The sequence below is a fragment of the Phyllobates terribilis genome, unplaced genomic scaffold (genome assembly GCF_046119375.1).
Source record: "Phyllobates terribilis strain yellow unplaced genomic scaffold, ASM4611937v1 Scaffold_1__5_contigs__length_1240528914, whole genome shotgun sequence".
NCBI lineage: Eukaryota > Metazoa > Chordata > Amphibia > Anura > Dendrobatidae > Phyllobates > Phyllobates terribilis.
Genome location: NW_027362761.1, coordinates 814,960,374 through 814,981,290, shown reverse-complemented (window position 1 = coordinate 814,981,290; position 20,917 = coordinate 814,960,374). Strand labels below are relative to the sequence as shown.

The window sequence follows — 20,917 nt, the reverse complement described above, 5'->3', positions numbered from 1 at the left end:
GTACAGACCAAAAGTTTGGACACACCTCATTTAAAGATTTTTCTGTTTTTTCATGACTGAAAATCGTACATTCACATTGAAGGCATCAAAACTATGAATTAACACATGTGGAATTATATACTTAGCAAAAAAGTGTGAAACAACTGAAAATATGTCTTATATTCTAGGTTCTTCAAAGTAGCCACCTTTTGCTTTGATGACTGCTTTGCACACTCTTGGCATTCTCTTGATGAGCTTCAAGAGGTAGTCACCGGAAATGGTTTTCACTTCACAGGTGTGCCCTGTCAGGTTTAATAAGTGGGATTTCTTGCCTTATAAATGGGGTTGGGACCATCAGTTGTGTTGTGCAGAAGTCAGGTGGATACACAGCTGATAGTCCTACTGAATAGACTGTTAGAATTTGTATTATGGCAAGAAAAAAGCAGCTAAGTAAAGAAAATCGAGTGGCCATCATTACTTTAAGAAATGAAGGTCAGTCAGTCCGAAAAATTGGGAAAACTTTGAAAGTGTCCCCAAGTGCAGTTGCAAAAAACATCAAGCGCTACAAAGAAACTGTCTCACATGAGGACTGCCACAGGAAAGGAAGACCAAGAGTCACCTCTGCTTCTGAGGATAAGTTTATCCAGGTCACCAGCCTCAGAAATCGCAGGTTAACAGCAGCTCAGATTAGAGACCAGGTCAATGCCACACAGAGTTCTAGCAGCAGACACATCTCTTCAACAACTGTTAAGAGGAGACTTTGTGCAGCAGGCCTTCATGGTAAAATAGCTGCTAGGAAACCACTGCTAAGTACAGGCAACAAGCAGAAGAGACTTGTTTTGGCTAAAGAACACAAGGAATGGACATTAGACCAGTGGAAATCTGTGCTTTGGTCTGATGAGTCCAAATTTGAGATCTTTGGTTCCAACCACCGTGTCTTTGTGTGACGCAGAAAAGGTGGACGGATGGACTCTACATGCCTGGTTCCCACCGTGAAGCATGGAGGAGGAGGTGTGATGGTGTGGGGGGTGCTTTGCTGGTGACACTGTTGGGGATTTATTCAAAATTGAAGGCATACTGAACCAGCATGGCTACCACAGCATCTTGCAGCGGCATGCTATTCCATCCGGTTTGCGTTTAGTTGGACCATCATTTATTTTTCAACAGGACAATGACCCCAAACACACCTCCAGGCTGTGTAAGGGCTATTTGACCAAGAAGGAGAGTGATGGGGTGCTACGCCAGATGACCTGGCCTCCACAGTCACTAGACCTGAACCCAATCGAGATGGTTTGGGGTGAGCTGGACCGCAGAGTGAAGGCAAAAGGGTCAACAAGTGCTAAGCATCTCTGGGAACTCCTTCAAGATTGTTGGACCATTTCCGGTGACTACCTCTTGAAGCTCATCAAGAGAATGCCAAGAGTGTGCAAAGCAGTCATGAAAGCAAAAGGTGGCTACTTTGAAGAACCTTGAATATAAGACATATTTTCAGTTGTTTCACACTTTTTTGTTAAGTATATAATTCCACATGTGTTAATTCATAGTTTTGATGCCTTCAGTGTAAATGTACAATTTTCATAGTCATGAAAATACAGAAAAATCTTTAAATGAGGTGTGTCCAAACTTTTGGTCTGTACTGTATTTACAAAATTAGGCAGCTTAATTTAATTACATATATATATATATATAGTACAGACCAAAAGTTCGGACACACCTTCTCATTGACTTATAGAATGTAGCATTGATGCACACTACTCTATGCTGTATATTCCAGCTCTGGGCAGGACTTATGAATACCACTGGGGAACTTATACTAGGGTGATGCAATGGCCTCCTAACACTTTGCATTTTTCTCCATTCTGAATGAAATTTGGTGACCTAATATTTTATGATTGTTGAAATATATATTTTACTGAATTATAAATAAAAAATTCTATTTTTATGCCATATATACTCCTTATTTCTCTGGTTTTGTCACGGTTTTATGAGCCGCAGCATGTCAATTTCTTTGCAGAGACGCTGGTCTCCACAACAGAAATTTCCACTATAGAATGGATAGGGTGTGGTAAATCTGCATGTGTTCAAAGAACACATGTGGATTTACATGCGGGATTGGACGCAACGAAAATACCCTGCTTCCAAAGCGCTGCTATAGCCTGATCGTGAGTACATAACCTTCCTGTTGCGGAGACTTGTAAAGCCGCGTTGCCGGTAAGTTTACGCAGCGTCAAATAGAAGCACAGTGGGCATGGGATTTCTATAAGTCCCATCCTCTGTGCTTCTACTGCACAACGCAGCATTTTGGACACAGCACAGGTGGCTATTACGGAACGTGGGCATATACCTTTATGGATCTTGGAAGAAGGATAGGAAAAAACAGAAAATAGCGCAGTCATAACGGGGTTAATAAACAACATTCAAAGTACTAGATCAAAAAACCATGACAGGTCGGATTCAGACAACCATGCAAAAACTCGGGTCATCTATGCAAATGGACATGACCGACTCCGAGTGCAGCTCCTTGTCATCTGATCAGCCCCATTGACTAACAAGAATCAGTGGACTATCTGATTGGCAATCGCATAGCACACGTCCAATTTATGCGCTCGCCTGAACAAGCCCTGTCAGTTACAAACCTGTGGTTTTGATGATGAAGATCATGGCACTTTTCTGTAAAAGCCCCAAACACCAGGACTAGATCCAGTGAACCAATACTTGCTGCTACGTCATTGGTATTTTTCTGCAACAATGACCAATTTATGTTTTACATATAGATAAGAAAAACTAAGTACACCCTATTTGAGTTCTATCATACATATCAGAACATCATAAGAAACATCTGATCATTAGAAAGTCTAACCCTCTATAACCCTGTATCTGCAGGTTAATAACGGTTTTAGACTTGACATGTTCTCTATAAACCCATTTAGGTTGTGTGCCCATGTAGCGTTTTACAAGCGTTTATGCTGCGGAATTTCCGCAGCATAAACGCTTGGGAAACGCTTGGTAATCCGCCCCCCATGGTCCTCAATGACAAGCCGCACTTTCAATGCCCATGTTGCGGATTTAGTCTTGAATGGGCACTTTACAGGCAACCTGTGAGCAGGATCACAGTAAAAATAATACAATGGATTTATAAGGTTTTTAATCGAAGATTAAAGAGATACTCATTGACATCTCTATTCCCTAGGCCATCAGAAATCTTACGCATCCTCGCTTGTCCTGGCATATGAGCAGTATGTTCCCATGTGTGCATGATGGAGGTTTTCGGAGACTTTAGATGGCCAAGATTATTTGAGTGGGCTCATAGGGGCAGTGATCCCCAGTGTGTGAAGTCAATAAAGGAGACATGGTGCTGTAACAATCAATATTGTCTTTTCAGATCTCAGTCCTGAATCATTTGACATATTTAATGGAGCACATATCCCTTAAGATCTTGTTATTGCAGCTATAGGTATTGCACCTACATATCACACAATAACCAATAAATAAATCATTCACAGACACAGGAGTTCTCTTGGTTTATTCAACAATAAAAGTTCTGCAAAACATATATTGCATTAGAAGTAATGTTTAATATAATGGACATATCTTTACCAGTAAGTGCTATATCAGTTATTTCAGAGAATAAAAAAATATATGTTGATTTCTTAAATTGGAACTAAACCTATAGGAAAAGAATATACGTGGAGAAGGTTGTGAACTGAGCTGGCCTGTTCATTGAATACAGGAAAAGCTCTGCAGATGCCCAAGCAATCCATAAGAATTTCCTTTCTGTATTCCTATGCAGTAGGTTGGCTCCTATCAGAGATAATATACATGATAAAATTAGCTATTTCACTGATTTACTTATAAGGTCTTTGCTGTCCATAAGAGGTGACATCATATTTCAGTCTGTTGGGTTTAGTTCCACTTTAAGTGCATTAGATAAGTGTAAATGTATAACAAATATCTACCTAGGACTAGTCAGTACAACGGAGCAGTATATCTTGTTCATTGATTGACATATGACTCCTCCTGAGTGATACTCACCCTATAACTCTACAGCAGCACCAGGAAATAGAAAAGCTGTATCTTTAGAGTTGGCTAACTGGAAATATGGCTTCTAGTTGATCTTGATCAGTGGTATTAAAGATATATGTAATGCTGTTTTGCCTATGACGCAACCATATTTATAAAAGAACTTTCTGCACTAATAGCATTATTACTTCCAGATATAATTATTTGTCCACAATGTTTAATATCAGAAATAGGATTGACATTACAAAGATGCAAAGTCAAATGCTTCTTTGCAGATATTAAAAGGATTGTTTGTTGTATACAGATGTACAGTATATGATCACAATTTATGTTAAAATGGGTTGTTCCCTTTCAAAGATAATTCACTACATTTTATTATAAAACAACAATCTGGGCTGTATTCACCTTCCCGGGTCCACCAGCGAGTTTCCACCGCTGCTCCCGATGCCTGACACTGGCTGGAGTGCTCATCTCATGTCGGCAGTCAATCAGTGAGCTCAGCAGATTGGAGTTAACTCTGATTATTAGCTTACTGATTTGCTATCGCGCCTTCAAGGTGATGTCAGTGTTGCAACCAATGCCAGACACAGGGAGCAGAGGCAGAGACTTGCAGGTGGACTCGGGTAGGTGAGTACAGCATAGGTTTTTTTTAAATGCATCGAGTGACTGTATTTGAAAGGAAACAATCCCTTTAGTACATGATTCTCAAATACAGTAATTGCACTGAGCCTTCGTCTGATATCTAACCTTCAAAAATTCAGATCTTAAAACTACAAACTTCTGCAGACTGTCTGTTTACTGACTATAATGTCAATATCACCTAAAAACAATGTGCATCAGCAGCCATGGGTGACATACAACTGGTCTATCAATTGTAGACTTCATAGTAAAGATGAGCAATTTGATTCACGCTGCCCTGCTCCAACGCCTTCCATGAAAGCTGGTCTTCACTTCTGCTCCTGGTATATAGGGCTCCTCTGGCACTTAACAGACCCCATGACATCGTGAGGATTAGTAAGAGAAAGGAGCACCCAGGACGCCAAGCGGTGAAAGCATGGTGCAGAAGTGCAGACCAGCTGGATGAAGGGAGCACAAATGAAATTGCTCATCTCTACTTGACATGCACATGAGGGAAAGCTGCCTATATATTCAGTCTAAAGGGGCATTTGCACTGCAAGATAATCTTAAACAAGCGTTGTTAAAAACACTCGTATCTTGCCATGTAAAAAGTCACCCAATGAATGAGCAAAATACTCATTCGTCAGATGAAGTAATCTTTTACGTAGCATAAAAGTTCATCTTTGTCATTGATGCATCGTCCTCTGTAAAAAGGACTCTCACTACCGAGAACTATGGCAGCTCATGTGCACTGAACTATCTAATATAGACTGCTCAGTGTGCACTGTTGGTGTGCCTGTGAAATCAGGCCTTCAAATGACCACTAATGGGTAAAAGTTTACTGATTGGCTGCCTGTCGGTCCATGTAAATGGTTCCTTAGTTTGTTGGATATGCTATTGACTCTCCAAGTGCTAAAGAATTTATTGTTATTGTGTGTTAGAGGAAAGAGATGATGCACAGAAGTGGAGCTATGTCCAAGCTCAATCCTGGTCTTTCAGGTCATGTAGAGGTTTGAGTATCTTTCAGCTTTATAGGAAATATTCCCTGTGAGTTTGTATCTGTGTAAATTGATTAGATTAGTGTTGAGTCCTATACAGAAGCCCTTGATAGTAATTGTCCACACACCAGCCTATCCTGACGGTTTCCTTGACATGTTGCAGTAGACTTTGTTTCCTGGCACTGATCAGCTCTATCATAGGTTAACAGTTCTCATCTATTATAAATCCACACTCATTAGCCTAAACCTTCCCAAATATTGCTATACAATTGAAAGTATTTGTTCTATGTGCACTAGTATATTACATTCCTATTACTGGTTACCTGCTTCTCGTGGCCTAGCCAAACCACAGAACAATGCAGGATTTTGTCAAAACTCTCAACTCCTTGTTAGATGTAATAACTGCATTAGTTTAAGGCATACATTATGAAACCTGTGCAAGTAACAAGATCTATGTGAAAATGCTGCCTTAGTTCAGAAATATACATACATTACCCCTACTGCCTATAAATTAGATACTAAATAAACAAAATCTCTACTTTTATGCAATGTCTCATTTTTAAGAGTCTATTTTGGACGCATACAGTAAAAAGTATTCACAGTGTTTAGTTTACACTGATTTCTATGGGCAAAGCACACGTCCAACACATCAGGTCTCATGTTCCATTTGGCTGCTTACTACATTAGCTAGGAAATCAGCAAGCATTCATGTAATTACAGTAGCCTTAGTGGTTGAGTAGAAATTGAGGCGTATTTAAATTAGGCACATTTTACATAACAACCTCCTCAGTGCAGTAAAGGGTGTGCAAAGTATTACAAGGGTACGACTGATTCCTGCTCCTCTGACACGGCTTATGTAAAATACAATCAACTGGAATCACTAGAAGGCAAGAAAATAGATACATCACATTCCCTCTGTAAGCACACACGCAAAAAAGAAACAAAATCAAATCGGTTTTGGCTGTTATAAATGAAACATAAATGATAAAACAAAGCTTGCTCGAACAAAAGGCATCTGTGCACTTGTGGCTTGATTCTTATCTATCCTTGGACGTCAGCTTTTCAATTAGTTCCTGCAGAGGTGCTTGTTCTCTTCTGTCAATTAGGTTGAACTCCTGTGAATCAACAGCACAGTTTTACTGTTAGAGTATGTCACAGAATGGCAAGACTTTCTCAACTTGTGTCTGTAAAAACAAATGTGAGACCCCACACATTTCCTAGGTGTCCTGTTTTATTTCTTATTTTAATGGGACAGTATCATCTGAAGATGACCTATTGTTTAAACCAGGCTTTTATGTTAAATATATATATAAAAAAATTCATAATCTGTATTATAAAAAAAATGGAATTCTAGCAATTTTCACACTAGCCACTAGGGCTATTTTAGGCTCATACTGTACTTATTATTCCTTACAGAAGACTTTTCAGAAGTCTTGTTATCTTCACAGGCAGGATTACAATAACAGGTAACACCTTTGCATACAATAGATAACACAGGATTCACAAATCACAATTGGTGAAATCCGCCTGCTCCCGTTCCTTTCACAATGATCTTTGCACATGCTCAATACAAAAGATAGGGTCAGAGTCAGTCTATAGCTGCTAGTGTACATGTGGATTTCCTAAAAGAACAGGAAGTGTGCACATTTTAAGAATTACATTTGTTATATAGTTTGTGATATAAAAAATTACCAAAATGTTTTAAACAATACATTTTAACATAAAAACATGATCACAACAGTGGATCATTTTCTGATTACACATTTACTTAAATGGCACATTGATGACCTACCCTCTGGGTAGGTCATCATTATTAAATTGCTGCAGGTCTGACACCCCTTGCAGCTCAGCTCTCTTTTACTTCCGATTTGCAATACCAAGAATGGTCACTATAGAGCAGGGTCGAAAGTCGGAAGGCACAACCGGGAAACTTTCCCTGGGATCTGTGTGTCAGGAGGAGCCAAACAAGCCCCTTTGCCTGGACTGAGGTATTTACACAGAATGAATGCAGTAAATTGTACCTTTTGCCCTGGGAAAGGCTAGCTACAGTTCAGCTATAGAGTCTAAGGAGCTGTCACGTTCTGGCTCTGTACACAGTGTACTCCTGGCCTCAGCCAGACTTGCTAACAGATGTTCAACATTAAAATCCTGGAAAATCCCTTTAAAGACAGCCTAACTAAACGTATGAGAGTCTCTTAAGTGTAGAAATATTGTGAAAAAAAAAATTTCTATGCTGACAAACAATTGCTTAAATTAAAGGAATTTTGAGATTGTATAAAGTGATGGCATATTGCAAGAATTTAGAGCTGCATTCACATCCATGTTTATCCCAGTCACCCGCTGTTCATGGAACCGCAGCAAGTTACCATTCACCTGAATAGAACCAGCTGCGGCTCCCTGCACAGACTGCTCACCTGGAGTGCCGAAGTTCATTACTCAACCAGCGCTGCATCCCCTTCATTCCTTACTTGTAGTCTTTCTTTAGCATCCTCTTACAACATAATAGCACACACATTATAAAATGGAAATACTCCCTCTTTCAGATTGAGATTGCATTCCTAAAAGATTCTGACAGCAGCAAGAAGCTCCCTTCCATTCCTGTCAGGTCATTGTGACCTTTCATTGATTCAAATTACCATCTACATCAATATGTACATCCTAACTGGCTTATAATTACAGTATGTGAACATTGATATGGATGGTGATTTGACTCTATAAGATGTAATACCTGAATATAAAAGTAAAGTATTAGTAAAGGGCCTTTCAGAAATCTCTTCTGGTAACACTTCAAATGTTTTGTGTTGCAATGAAGATTGCCTCCTCTTTTTTTGTATTAGTTGTAGTGTAAGATATTAGAAAATGTACATTTTAATGGGATATAATTTAATGTAATTTATTATTCTTTTACCCTCACAGCCAACAGAAATACGTGAAAATGTAAAAATACGAACGTCATTACCTGGACAAAAAATATAAAGTGCTTAAATGACGTGTTGAGATGTGCCTCTTCCTGCAACTGGATCACAGAGTCAAAGTGCTGGTGATAGATGTGGGCATAGACTCGGAAAAGTCGCTTTAAAATAGTTTTCGCTACGGACATAAAGTTCTTCGGAAATGGAACTCCTACAAAATAAGAGAATTATGCAGCAAAAGTCAGTAACCATTAGACTAGTGGTTTCTGATGGTAGCATAGCAGCAAAAGTATATAATGTATGAAGGTTCAGTATGTATATTTAGGTACAGTGAGGGAAATAAGTATTTGATCCCTTGCTCTTTCTGTAAGTTTGCCCAATGACAAAGACATGAACAGTCTATAATTTTAAGGGTAGGTTAATTTTAACATTGAGAGAGAGAATACCCCAAAAAAATCAAGAAAATCACATTGTATGAATTAGATACATTTATTTGCATTTTGCAGTGAGAAATAAGTCAAAAATGGTCACAGAGTTGTTCTGAAGCCACTCCTTTGTTATTTTAGCTCTGTCTGAGGTCCAGAGCACTCTGGAAGAGGTTTTCATCCAAGATATCTCAGTACTTGGCCGCATTCAATTGCAACCAGTCGTCCTGTCTCTGCAGCTGAAAAACACCCCCATAACATGATGCTGCCACCACCATGTTTCACTGTTGGGATTGTATTGGGCAGGTGATGAGCAGTGCCTGGTTTTCTCCACACATACCGCTTATAATTATCACCAAACAGTTCTACCTTCGTCTCATCAGACCAGACAATCTTATTTCTCATAGTCTGGGAGTCCTTCATGTGTTTTTGAGCAAACTCTATGCGGGCTTTCATATGTCTTGCACTGAGGGGAGGCTTCCGTCGGGCCAATCTGTCATAAAGGCCCAACTGGTGGAGGGCTGCAGTGACAGTTGACTTTGTGGAACTTTCTTCCATAACCCCACTGCATCTTTGGAGCTGAGCCACAGTGATCTTGGGGTTCTTCTTTACCTCTCTCACCAAGGCTCTTCTCCCACGATAGCTCAGTTTGGCTGGACGGCCAGGTCTAGGAAGACTTCTGGCGGCCCCAAACTTCTTCCATTTAAGGATTATGGAGGCCACTATGCTCTTAGGAATCTTGAGTAATGCAGAAATTCTTTTGTAACCTTGGCCAGATCTGTGCCTTGCCACAATTCTGTCTCTGAGCTCCTTGGGCAGTTCCTTTGAGCTCATGATTCTCATTTGGTCTGACATGCACTGTGAGCTGTGCGGTCTTATATAGACAGATGTGTGATTTTCCAACTCAAGTCCTATCAGTTTAATTAAACACAGCTGGACTCCAATGAAGGAGTAGAACCATCTCAAGGAGGATCACAAGGAAATGGACAGCATGTGACTTTAAATATGAGTGTCTGAGCAAAGAGTCTGAATACTTATGACCATGTGATATTTCAGTTTTTCTTTTTTAATAAATTTGCAAAAATTTCTACATTTCTGTTTTTCTTCAGTTAAGTTGGGGTGCAGAGTGTACTTTAGTGAGAAAAAAATTAACTTTTTAGAATTTACCAAATGGCTGCAATGAAACAAAGAGTGAAAAATTTAAAGGGGTCTGAATACTTTCCGTACCCACTGTATGTCTATAACGTGTTATTGAAACTCCATTAAACAGGTTTATCCTAAAAAAAAAGTTTGGTATACTGTATATTTGGTATGCATTTAGATCAGGATGGGTGATTCCCAAGGAGCAACATGAAAAACTGTAACTGTTGTGGAGGGCTGAACTTTAGGCCGGGTTCAGATAATCATCTGAGTCTAGCATCACAGAACAGCGTATCAACTATTTTAGCTAAAAGTAACAGCAGTGGGCTTAAGGAAAATGGCTGCCTAATAACGAGCCGAGAGCTCAATCTGCGTATGCGCCGCCTCTGGTTGCATTTTCCTGATGCCCACCACCGAGAGATCAATGTGCAGAGCGGAGACTCCGCTCCAACCTGCACCGCCGACAATTTCTTGAAGCCCACTATCAGGACAACCCCTCCTCCCAGCCCAGGGCCCGCAACATCATCCACTTCTGACTCTCATGACCCCACTCCACCGCGACCGCATTCTCTGGTAAGCTAAATTTGAACTGTAAGACGGACCCTAAAAATAGTCCGCAAAATACGGTAACTTTTCCCCAGTCCCCTGCAGTCGAAACCTTGAACTTCCTGCAAAGTTATTTTTCTGATAAAGCCCTCATTCAGACTGTTTGGGACATCTGGAAGAATAATTGTTTGAAGAAAAAAATGTAAGAGCTACCTGTGTCATGCCAACAGTAAAGCATCCTGAGACCATTCATGAGTGGGGTTGCTGTTCATCCAGGGGAGTGGGCGCACACGATTTTGCCTAAGAACACTTCCATGAATAAAGAATGGTATCTAAACATCTATCAAAAGCAACTTCTCCCAACAATTAAGGAGTCATTTGGTGATGAACAATGCGTTTTCCAGCATGATGGAGACCATGTCACAAAAGTGATAACTAAGTGGCTCGGTGTACGAAACGTTGACATTTTGGGTCCATTGGGAAGTAAAGTCCCCAGATCTCAATCTGAACTTGTTGTTGATCCTTACAAAGTGGGAGAACAAATTAAGACACAGAAATTGTAATTAACTCCAAGAACTGATAAGGATGGGTAGGATAAGAATGGATTGTCGTGAGTTAGGATTTTTCCCAGAAACTGATGTCCAGCATGTCGGGGTGAATTGCAGAAGTCTTGCAAAATAAGGGTTACCACTGTAAATATTGAGTCTTTGCATAAACTTGATGTATTAGTCAATAAAAGTTTAAAAACGTCCAATTGTACTACAGTAACCATGAAAACATATGGCTAAAGATCTAAAAACACTGCAGCAGCAAACTGTAAAAAACAAAATTTGTTTCAGTCTCAAAACTTTTGGCCATGACTCTAGTAGAGTTTCAGATGTACTATATTTATATCTGCGTACAAAAGCAACATATACCAAAATATGTATTAAGTAATGAAGATGATAGCATGGTGAAAATAAAATCAAATACTATTCAATTTTTTGTGAAAATATTCATACCTATTTTTGAGGGGAAAAGTGTTTCATCGTCAAGCTGGTCTTGTACCCAGGTCATTAGATAATCAATATATTTGGGAGCAGAGCACTTAATTGGCTTCTTTATATTTGTTCCGTCTGCCCAATGGTATTCATACCTAGAAAAAAAATAGCATCTTGTTATCATTTTTTCTTTTTTTTCACTTACATTTCCAAGTTAAGGGTTATTTCTTCAAAGGCATTTCTTTTTTTTACTAAAGCATTGTATCTCCATGATTATTGTTAATATACAGTACAAGCCAAACAAAGTTTCTTTTTGTACTTTTGTGCCCTTTTGCATCTCCTTCTGCACCTCTTTGCATACAGCTTTACATAACTGAGTGGGCTGTCCTCTTTTTACATGGTACCAGGGTTGTGGAGTCGGTAAGCCAAACCACCGACTCCTCAATTTCCATGACACCGACTCCACAACTCCCTCATTCATGGCTCATGTTTAAGTGATAAATTTACTGTAGCACAGATTCATCTCAGCTAAAAGTCTAGACCCTTAGATCAGGAATAGGACAGACATTTATAGGACATTTCATAACTTTCCCAAATACTTATGAAAAAAAAAATTCCCCACAAACTGCATTGAACTGCAGTACCCAATTTATTATATATTTTAGGAGTTGGAGTCGGTCCATTTTATACCGACTCCGACTCCACAGCCGTGCATGGTACAAATACATTTCCCAGCACCACACAACTTCTTCTCAGTGCTGGAAGCCCCTTCTTCTGCTCTCGTGTGTTTCCTTATAGATATTAACAGGATCAATTTTTATTTCTATGGATTAGACCATTCTATGGACCATTGACAGTTTTGAATGTAGTGATTGTAACTGTCACGGGTGTGTCTGGTTTGACAGACAGTCATTCTGGATCCGGCTGTAGAAGTTTGCTCCACTGGGCCTTGCAGACACCTTCTTGATCCTTTCATCATCCCTCCCTCTCTAGGACCCAGCGGTGATCTCTACCTTCTGCTGCTAATTAACACACACTTGCTGGATCTTTAAATACACTCAGTTTCTCCAGAAAGTTGCTGGTAATAGAGTTAATTCCTCTGTTCAGGTCTGGAATTCTAGCAGTCGGCTAGATTCTCCTTGGAGTTAGTTTGTGGATTGTAGTCGTGATCTCTCTGGTGTCTTCTCAAAGCTAAGTGTATTCCCTTATCTGTTTCCCTGGTTTGTCTTCAGTTGCAGTGGTGTTAGAACTCTCCTGTTAGTTTTTTTCTAGTTTGCTGGTCACATGACCTTTTTTGCCTATTTAAACCTGCTCCGCCCTTCTGGCCTTGCTGGACTTCATTGTAATTTCAACTCTTAAGCTAGCTTGGTGCTTTGTTACCTTACTCCGTCAGTTTAGCTAGGTCTCTTGACCTCTATTTTCTATGTTGTTTGTTTGTCCTTTTCTGCTACAATTTCTGCTAGGAGGTGTCCATCTTACCCCCAGTCCCTAGTTCTTGTAGGGATCCCTCCCTCACATCTATAGGTCTTCGTACAGACTAGCTGAGGACTTTAGCGGGTCTGATCGCAGGATCAGGTTCCCCGTTACATCGTAGGGATCAAGCTTAGTTCTATTGTAGGGACAGATCTCCTGTCTTTCCTTAGTGCTTGTAGCAGATCATAACAAGTGGTGCTGACTAGTGTTCACTCCTCCCTACCGAGGGCCTAGCTCTAGGGTCAGCAAGGGCTAAGGTATCCTGCTCGGCGATAGGTGCGGAACCCATTTAGGGATGAAATGGGAGTCAGGGTGTTGTTAGATCTGCTTAGGGGTCTCCATTCCCTCTTTCCCTATTTTCTGGGCTTCCCCCCATTTCCCGTCATCGTACGCCAGGTTATTCCCATACCTAGCATGACAGTAACCCACTATTTGACCAATATTTATTACTACCATGTTCTTCAGAGCATGATCATGCTCCCCCGGCTGCATGCAGAACTGAGCAAAGAATAGCTGAGTTGTGCTAGAACATGACTGTTAGAGCAATGAGGAGGCCATGGGTGGGTCTGAGAATGTTTCATTAGGCTCATGCATGTTTTACATGAATTAGAATCATTAGGTGTGAATGCAGCTGCTATGGCTGAAAGAAGAGGACTGGATGGCGGGTAGCAGGGCGGCTGGAGAACTGAGCAATTAGGTGAGTATTAGGCCCACGATGCGTTTTTTAAGCGTTTCCGCAGCAGCAAAAACGCTGCAGAAACGCTTAAAAAACGCATGGTAGAAGGCCTGCCATGTTCCCCAATGATAATCCGCATGTGCTGTGCACATGCTGCGGACATTTCCACTGCGGATTATCATTGCGGAAAAAAACGCAGCACTACCAATTATTTTGCGGAAGTGCTGCGTTTTCGCCGCCATTGACTTGCATTAGACCGCATGGATTATGCATCACTGCATATGTAGATGCGCATTCCATGCGTTCTAATGTGCGGATGGTACCCAGGTGTGGAGGGGAGGAGACTCTCCTCCCGACCTAGGAATCATTGAAAACTGTAAAAAAAAGAATAAAATAAATATATACTTGCCTTCTGGCGGCCCCCGCTGCGCTCCTCCTTGCTTGGCAGCAGTTCGCGATGGACTGAAGGACCTGCGCTCACGTCAGTCATGTGACGGGTCACGCGACGCTGACGTCGGCAGGTCCTTCAGTGTACCACTGCTGACAGCAGGGACGGTGAAGTAAGCCAGCGCGGGCCATTGGAGGGTAAGTATACATTTTTATTTTTGACATTCTTTCTCTCACACTATATAAATCCATGTTGTTTGCATGTATTTATATAGTGTGACCAAGTTGACAAGCACTTTCCAAGTGATGCTTAAATCGCTTGGAAAGAGCTTGTCAACCCGCATGCGGAAATGCAAGTGAAGAACGCTTTACTTCCACTTGTCCCTGGCAGGAAAACGCATGTACAATCCGCATGTACAATCAGCATGTATAATCCGCATGCGTTTTTTTCTTCCAGGGAGATGCAGAAACGCTCAGGAAAAAATCCGGAACATTTCTGCATCGTGGGCACATAGCCTAAGGGTTATTTTTGTTTCTCAAATTAAGTTCGTAATTATGAGTTGAATGTAATGTTCCAGAGAATTTATCTAAAATAAGTGTCCTGTTCTGATTTTAGGAGCTGTGGATGGGCGGAGAAAGGTAAGTATTAATGAATGCGCTGGGGCTGATGGTACTAATTGGGAGACACTTTAGCTTGCACTTTTTGCGACTACTGTAACTGGCACTATTTAAAGCACTGTGACTGTCACTTTTATGGGAAAATAAGATGCATTAGTGAAGGGCCTAAAAGGGAGGTGCATGAAACAGGGAATTCTCTTTTTGTTGCATAGTTTTACGTTTTGCTTGAAGGGGTTGGCAAAGTTTAGAAAAAAGGGTCAGCTTTTTTTTCTATAAACTTAAAAGGAATCTGTCAGTAGGATCAACCCTACAAAGCCATGTATATGGGAATGTAGGTTATAGAAAGTAGAATAAATTATACTTTGATATCTGTGTGACAATGTTTTATTCCCGAGAAATCTTCGTTTTTCTTAATATGTAAATGAGCTGTTAAGATCTTTGGGCCGGACAGAGATCTCCAGGAGAATCTGCATCCAGAGCTTATTTTAAATGAAAAGATGCATTACCAGCGTGAGAAGTGTAATATCTAACAGTCACACTTGTAAAGCTCTTGACACAGTTTACCGTGTGTGATAAATATCTTTATACACATCAAATATGTAAATTTTTTTTACATTTTGTTATGTTTAGAGAAAAGTAGAATAGCTTAAACTTTTTTATTTTTTGAGGGTTTTTTTATGTTTTCAGAATATTTTTTAATGTTTTTTTAGATATTTTTTTATTAGTTCCCTTAGGGGATTCTAAAGTTTCTGTTCTCTCAAGAAGCTCAGCTGCTAGCTGGGCTTCATAGGAATGATACCACAGTATATGCGTAACCCTTCGAAAAGACCCCCAGCTGCCATGGCAACACATCGGTGCCTCGCAATAGTATCGCATGACCAGCCAATGGTCTCTATATTGACGGCCGCCACCTTGGAGGTCTTTTAAAAGATGTTGTCATGCTTGACGGCGGCATTTAGGAGGTTGACTTGATGCAAGCAAAGCCACCACCGATAGTACCACTTACCCATGGATGCCAGATATGTAGTGTTGATGACACCTAAACTACATGAAAAGGGCTCAGCTTGTACATATATGGCAGCAATCACCTAGGAGTTAAAGGGAACCTGTCATGTCAACAATTTAGTCTAATAAAAAAAGATAAAGTATAACATAGTTCATAGGTGAGGGGGTTCCGCCCGCTCTGGGTAACACAAAACAATTCAGCAAAGTCATTTTGAGGAGCTCTCTGGCTTCCACTCACAGTCTGGAGACTTCCTTCTTCAGACCACACCAGAGAAAGAAAAAACAGTGACTGAGATTTAACTTCCCCAGCCACACCGTTGAGATGCAGATATGGTGAATGACCTCCCTCCCGCTCTATAGTAATTCACAAAGAACCAGACCCAAGATGGCTGATTAACCTCTTCAGCACCTAACATGCTGAAGAAACTTCTAGGTTCAGTTCACAGAGGATAGTAGCCGCAGTGAAATATATCTCCCCTCACATACATCACCAGTGACACTGTCACACATGATATACCACAGGAGAAGATGAATAGATTGATATAAGTATATATATATATATATATATATATATATGTATATACAGTACAGACCAAAAGTTTGGACACACCTTCTCATTTAAAGATTTTTCTGTATTTTCATGACTATGAAAATTGTACATTTACACTGAAGGCATCAAAACTATTAACACATGTGGAATTATATACTTAACAAAAAAGTGCGAAACAACTGAAAATATGTCTTATATTCTAGGTTCTTCAAAGTAGCCACCTTTTGCTTTGATGACTGCTTTGCACACTCATGGCATTCTCTTGATGAGCTTCAAGAAGTAGTAACCGTAAATGGTTTTTACTTCACAGGTGTGCCCTGTCAGGTTTAATAAGTGGGATTATTTGCCTTATAAATGGGGTTGGGACCATCAGTTGTGTTGTGCAGAAGTCAGGTGGACACATAGCTGATAGTCCTACTGAATAGACTGTTAGAATTTGTATTATGGCAAGAAAAAAGCAGCTAAGAAAAGAAAAACTAGTGGCCATCATTACTTTAAGAAATGAAGGTCAGTCAGTCCGAAAAATTGGGCAAACTTTGAAAGTGTCCCCAAGTGCAGTTGCAAAAACCATCAAGCGCTACAAAGAAACTGGCTCACATGAGGACCGCCCCAGGAAAGGAAGACCAAGAGTCACCTTTGCTTCTGAGAATAAGTTTATCCGAGTCACCAGCCTCAGAAATCGAAGGTTAACAACAGCTCAGATTAGAGACCAGGTCAATGCCACACAGAGTTCTAGCAGCAGACACATCTCTACAACAACTGTTAAGAGGAGACTTTGTGCAGCAGGCCTTCATGGTAAAATAGCAGCTAGGAAACCACTGCTAAGGACAGGCAACAAGCAGAAGAGACTTGTTTGGGCTAAAGAACACAAGGAATGGATATTAGACCAGTGGAAATCTGTCCTTTGGTCTGATGAGTCCAAATTTGAGATCTTTGGTTCCAACCACCGTGTCTTTGTGCGATGCAGAAAAGGTGAAGGGATGGACTCTACATGCCTGGTTCCCACCGTGAAGCATGGAGGAGGAGGTGTGATGGTGTGGGGGTGCTTTGCTGGTGACATTGTTGGGGATTTATTCAAAATTGAAGGCATACTGAACCAGCATGGCTACCACAGAATCTTGCAGCGGCATGCTATTCCATCTGGTTTGCGTTTAGTTGGACCATCATTTATTTTTCAACAGGACAATGACCCCAAACACACCTCCAGGCTGTGTAAGGGCTATTTGACCAAGGGGGAGAGTGATGGGGTGCTACGCCAGATGACCTGGCCTCCACAGTCACCAGAGCTGAACCCAATCGAGATGGTTTGGGGTGAGCTGGACAGCAGAGTGAAGGCAAAAGGGCCAACAAGTGCTAAGCATCTCTGGGAACTCCTTCAAGATTGTTGGAAGACCATTTCCGGTGACTACCTCTTGAAGCTCATCAAGAGAATGGCAAGAGTGTACAAAGCAGTCATCAAAGCAAAAGGTGGCTACTTTGAAGAACCTAGAATATAAGACATATTTCATATTTTCAGTTGTTTCACACTTTTTTGTTAAGTATATAATTCCACATGTGTTAATTCATAGTTTTCATGCCTTCAGTGTGAATGTACAATTTTCATAGTCATGAAAATACAGAAAAATCTTTAAATGAGAAGGTGTGTCCAAACTTTTGGTCTGTACTATATATATATATATATATATATATATATATATATATCCCCTTTACGACATAGGGCGTATTAGTACGTATCTGTGCCCTGGGACTTATGGACCAGATACGTATTTATGCGCCCTGGGGATTTCGCCCGCACACAGGCTGTGCGGGCGCGATCGCCGCCGGGTGTCAGCTGATTGTTACAGCTGACACCCGGTGCTATGTGCAGGGAGCAGTCCCGCACTGCTCCCGGCACATTAACCCCCGCAATGCGGTGGCAAGGGGAGGTGATCGCCGATACTCACCTCCTCTTCCGGCCTCCAGCGCTGTCTGCCGTGGCTTCCAGGATGTTGCCATGACGACCCAATGTCGTCATGACAACATCCGGGTCACCAGACAGCAGGAAGAATTTTTGGACATGAGCAGTGCATCTCCAAACTATCTTCTCCCTGTCCAGTGCTGACAGCCTGCATGGCACAGGGATGGTGCTGCATTCCTGTGCCATGCAGGCGATCAGAGAAAAAAAAGTGAAAGTCCCATAGTGGGACAAAGTAAAAAAGTGTAAAAAGTGTCATAAAGTGAAAAAAATAAATAAAAAAAAAATTGTAGAAATATAAAAAAAAAAAAAAAAAAAAAAAAAAATCCACCAAAAATAAAAATATAATGTGCCCATCAATAAATATTATTAACAAAAAAAACAATAAAAGTACACATATTTGGTATCGCCGCGTCCGGAACGACCTGACCTATAAAACTGTTCCACTAGTTAACCCCTTCAGTGAACACGGTAAAAAAAAAAAAAAAAAACGAAGCAAAAAACAATGCTTTATCACCATACCCCCAAACAAAAAATGGAATAACACGCGATCAAAAAGACGAATATAAATAAAAATTGTACCGCTAAAAACGTCATCTCGTCCTGCAAAAAACAAGCCGCCATACTGCTCCATCAGCCGAAAAATAAAAAAGTTCTAGCTCTCAGAATAAAGCGATGCTAAAAAATAATTTTTTCTATAAAATTGCTTTTAATATGTAAAAGTGCAAAACACAGAAAAACTATATAAATGTGGTACCGCTGTAAACGTACTGACCCAAAGAATAAAGTTGCCTTATCAATTTTACCACACGCGGAACGGCATATAAAAAAAACAAAAAAAACAATTCCTGAATTGTTGGTTTTTGTTTACTCTGCCTCCCAAAAATCGGAATAGAAAGCGATCAAAAAATTTCACGTGCCTGAAAATGGCACAAATAAAAACGTCAACTCATCCCGCAAAAAAGAAGCCATCGCATGACTTTGTCTGCCAAAATCTGGAAAAATTATAGCTCTCAAAATATGGCGATGCGAAAACTAGATTTTACAAAAAATGCGTCTTTTAGTGTGTGACAGCTGTCAATCATAAAAACCCCATATGATTCTGGTATCGCTGTAGTCGCACCGACCTGAAGAATAAGGTCGTCTAATCACTTATACCGCACGAGGAACGGCATAAAAAATAAACTCTCGGGTTAGGTTTGTGCTAGGGTTAGGGTTGGGCTAGGGTTAGGGCTAGGTTTGGGGTTAGGGTTGTGATGGGGTTGTGATTTTTTTCAAAAGTAAGAAAAAAAGATGACAATATGGCGACTAGTGTTGAGCCGATTTTCCATTCAATTTGTTAGCGGACACCATGTTGCGTTTGGAGAGCCCCTGTGTGCCTAAACATTGGAGCTCCCCCACAAGTGACCCCATTTTGGAAATTAGACCCCCCAAGGCACCTATCTAGATGCATAGTGAGCACTTGGTGCTTCACAAATTAATCCGTAAAAATAAAAGTGTTTTTTTTTCCACTTTTTCATTTTTACGAATCAATTTGTGAAGCACCTGGGGGTTCCAAGTGCTCACTATGCATCTAGATAGGTGCCCAAACAGTGGTTTTTCCCCACATATGGGGTATATGCGTGCCCAGGGGAAATAGCACAACAAATTTTGGGGTCCATTTTTTCTTGTTACCCCTGTGAAAATAAAAAAATTGGGTCTAAAGTAACATTTTTGTGAAAAAAGTTAAATGTTCATTTTTTTCTTCCACATTCCAAAAATTCCTGTGAAGCACCTGAAGGGTTAATAAAGTTCTTGAATGTGGTTTTGAGCACCTTGAGGGGTGCAGTTTTTAGAATGGCGTCACTTTTGGATATTTTCTGTCATAAAGACCCCTCAAAGTGACTTCAAATGTGATGTGGTCCCTAAAAAAATGGTTTTGTAAATTTTGTTGGAAAAATGAGAAATCGCTGGTCAACTTTTAACCCTTATAGCTCCCTAACAAAAAAAAATTTGGTTCCAAAATTGTGCTGATGTAAAGTAGACATGTGGGAAATGTTATTTATTAAGTATTTTGTGTGATATATCTCTCTGATTTAAGGGCATAAAAATTCAAATTTTTAAAATTGCAAAATTTTCAAAATTGTCGCCAAATTTCCGTTTTTTCACAAATAAACGCAAGTGATATCGAAGAAATTTTACCACAATCATGAAGTACAATATGTCACGAAAAAACAATCTCAGAATCAGGGGGATCCGTTGAAGCGTTCCAGAGTAATTACCTCATAAAGTGACAGTGGTCAGAATTGTAAAAATTGGCCTGCTCCTCGGGGGTAAAGGGGATATATATATATATATATATATATATATATATATATATATATATATATATAGTGTGTGTGTATATATACACACAAGGGTATATATGGTAGTTAAGTGGGCGGTCCTAATCAGGGGTTAACAGCAGCCCGAGTATCCACACTTATGGACATGTCTGAGTATTGCACAGACACACGGTCCGTGAAAAAAAACACAGCATGTGTACAGCCCCATAGTATAATATTATAATGGGTATGTGTTGTATTCGTGAAAAAACTCATATAGAACACGTATGTGCAACACGGGCATCTGAATGAGGCCTTATACACGGAAGGCTG

At 40.3% G+C, this 20,917-nt stretch overlaps 1 protein-coding gene across 2 annotated transcripts in view; it reads right to left on the bottom strand.

Moving 5' to 3' along the window:
- Window positions 1–3,485: 3,485 nt before the first annotated feature.
- The window catches only part of MOB1B (MOB kinase activator 1B), a 125,207-nt gene continuing 107,775 nt past the window's right edge, over window positions 3,486–20,917 (bottom strand). For both annotated transcript variants that reach the window (XM_073637456.1, XM_073637457.1), the window contains exons 4-6: window positions 11,640–11,773; window positions 8,575–8,738; window positions 3,486–6,730 (exon numbers count right to left, since the gene is read on the bottom strand). In XM_073637456.1, the coding sequence (XP_073493557.1) occupies window positions 6,653–6,730; window positions 8,575–8,738; window positions 11,640–11,773 (376 nt within the window). In that variant the 3' untranslated portion in view covers window positions 3,486–6,652. The remainder of the gene's footprint in view (window positions 6,731–8,574; window positions 8,739–11,639; window positions 11,774–20,917) is intronic.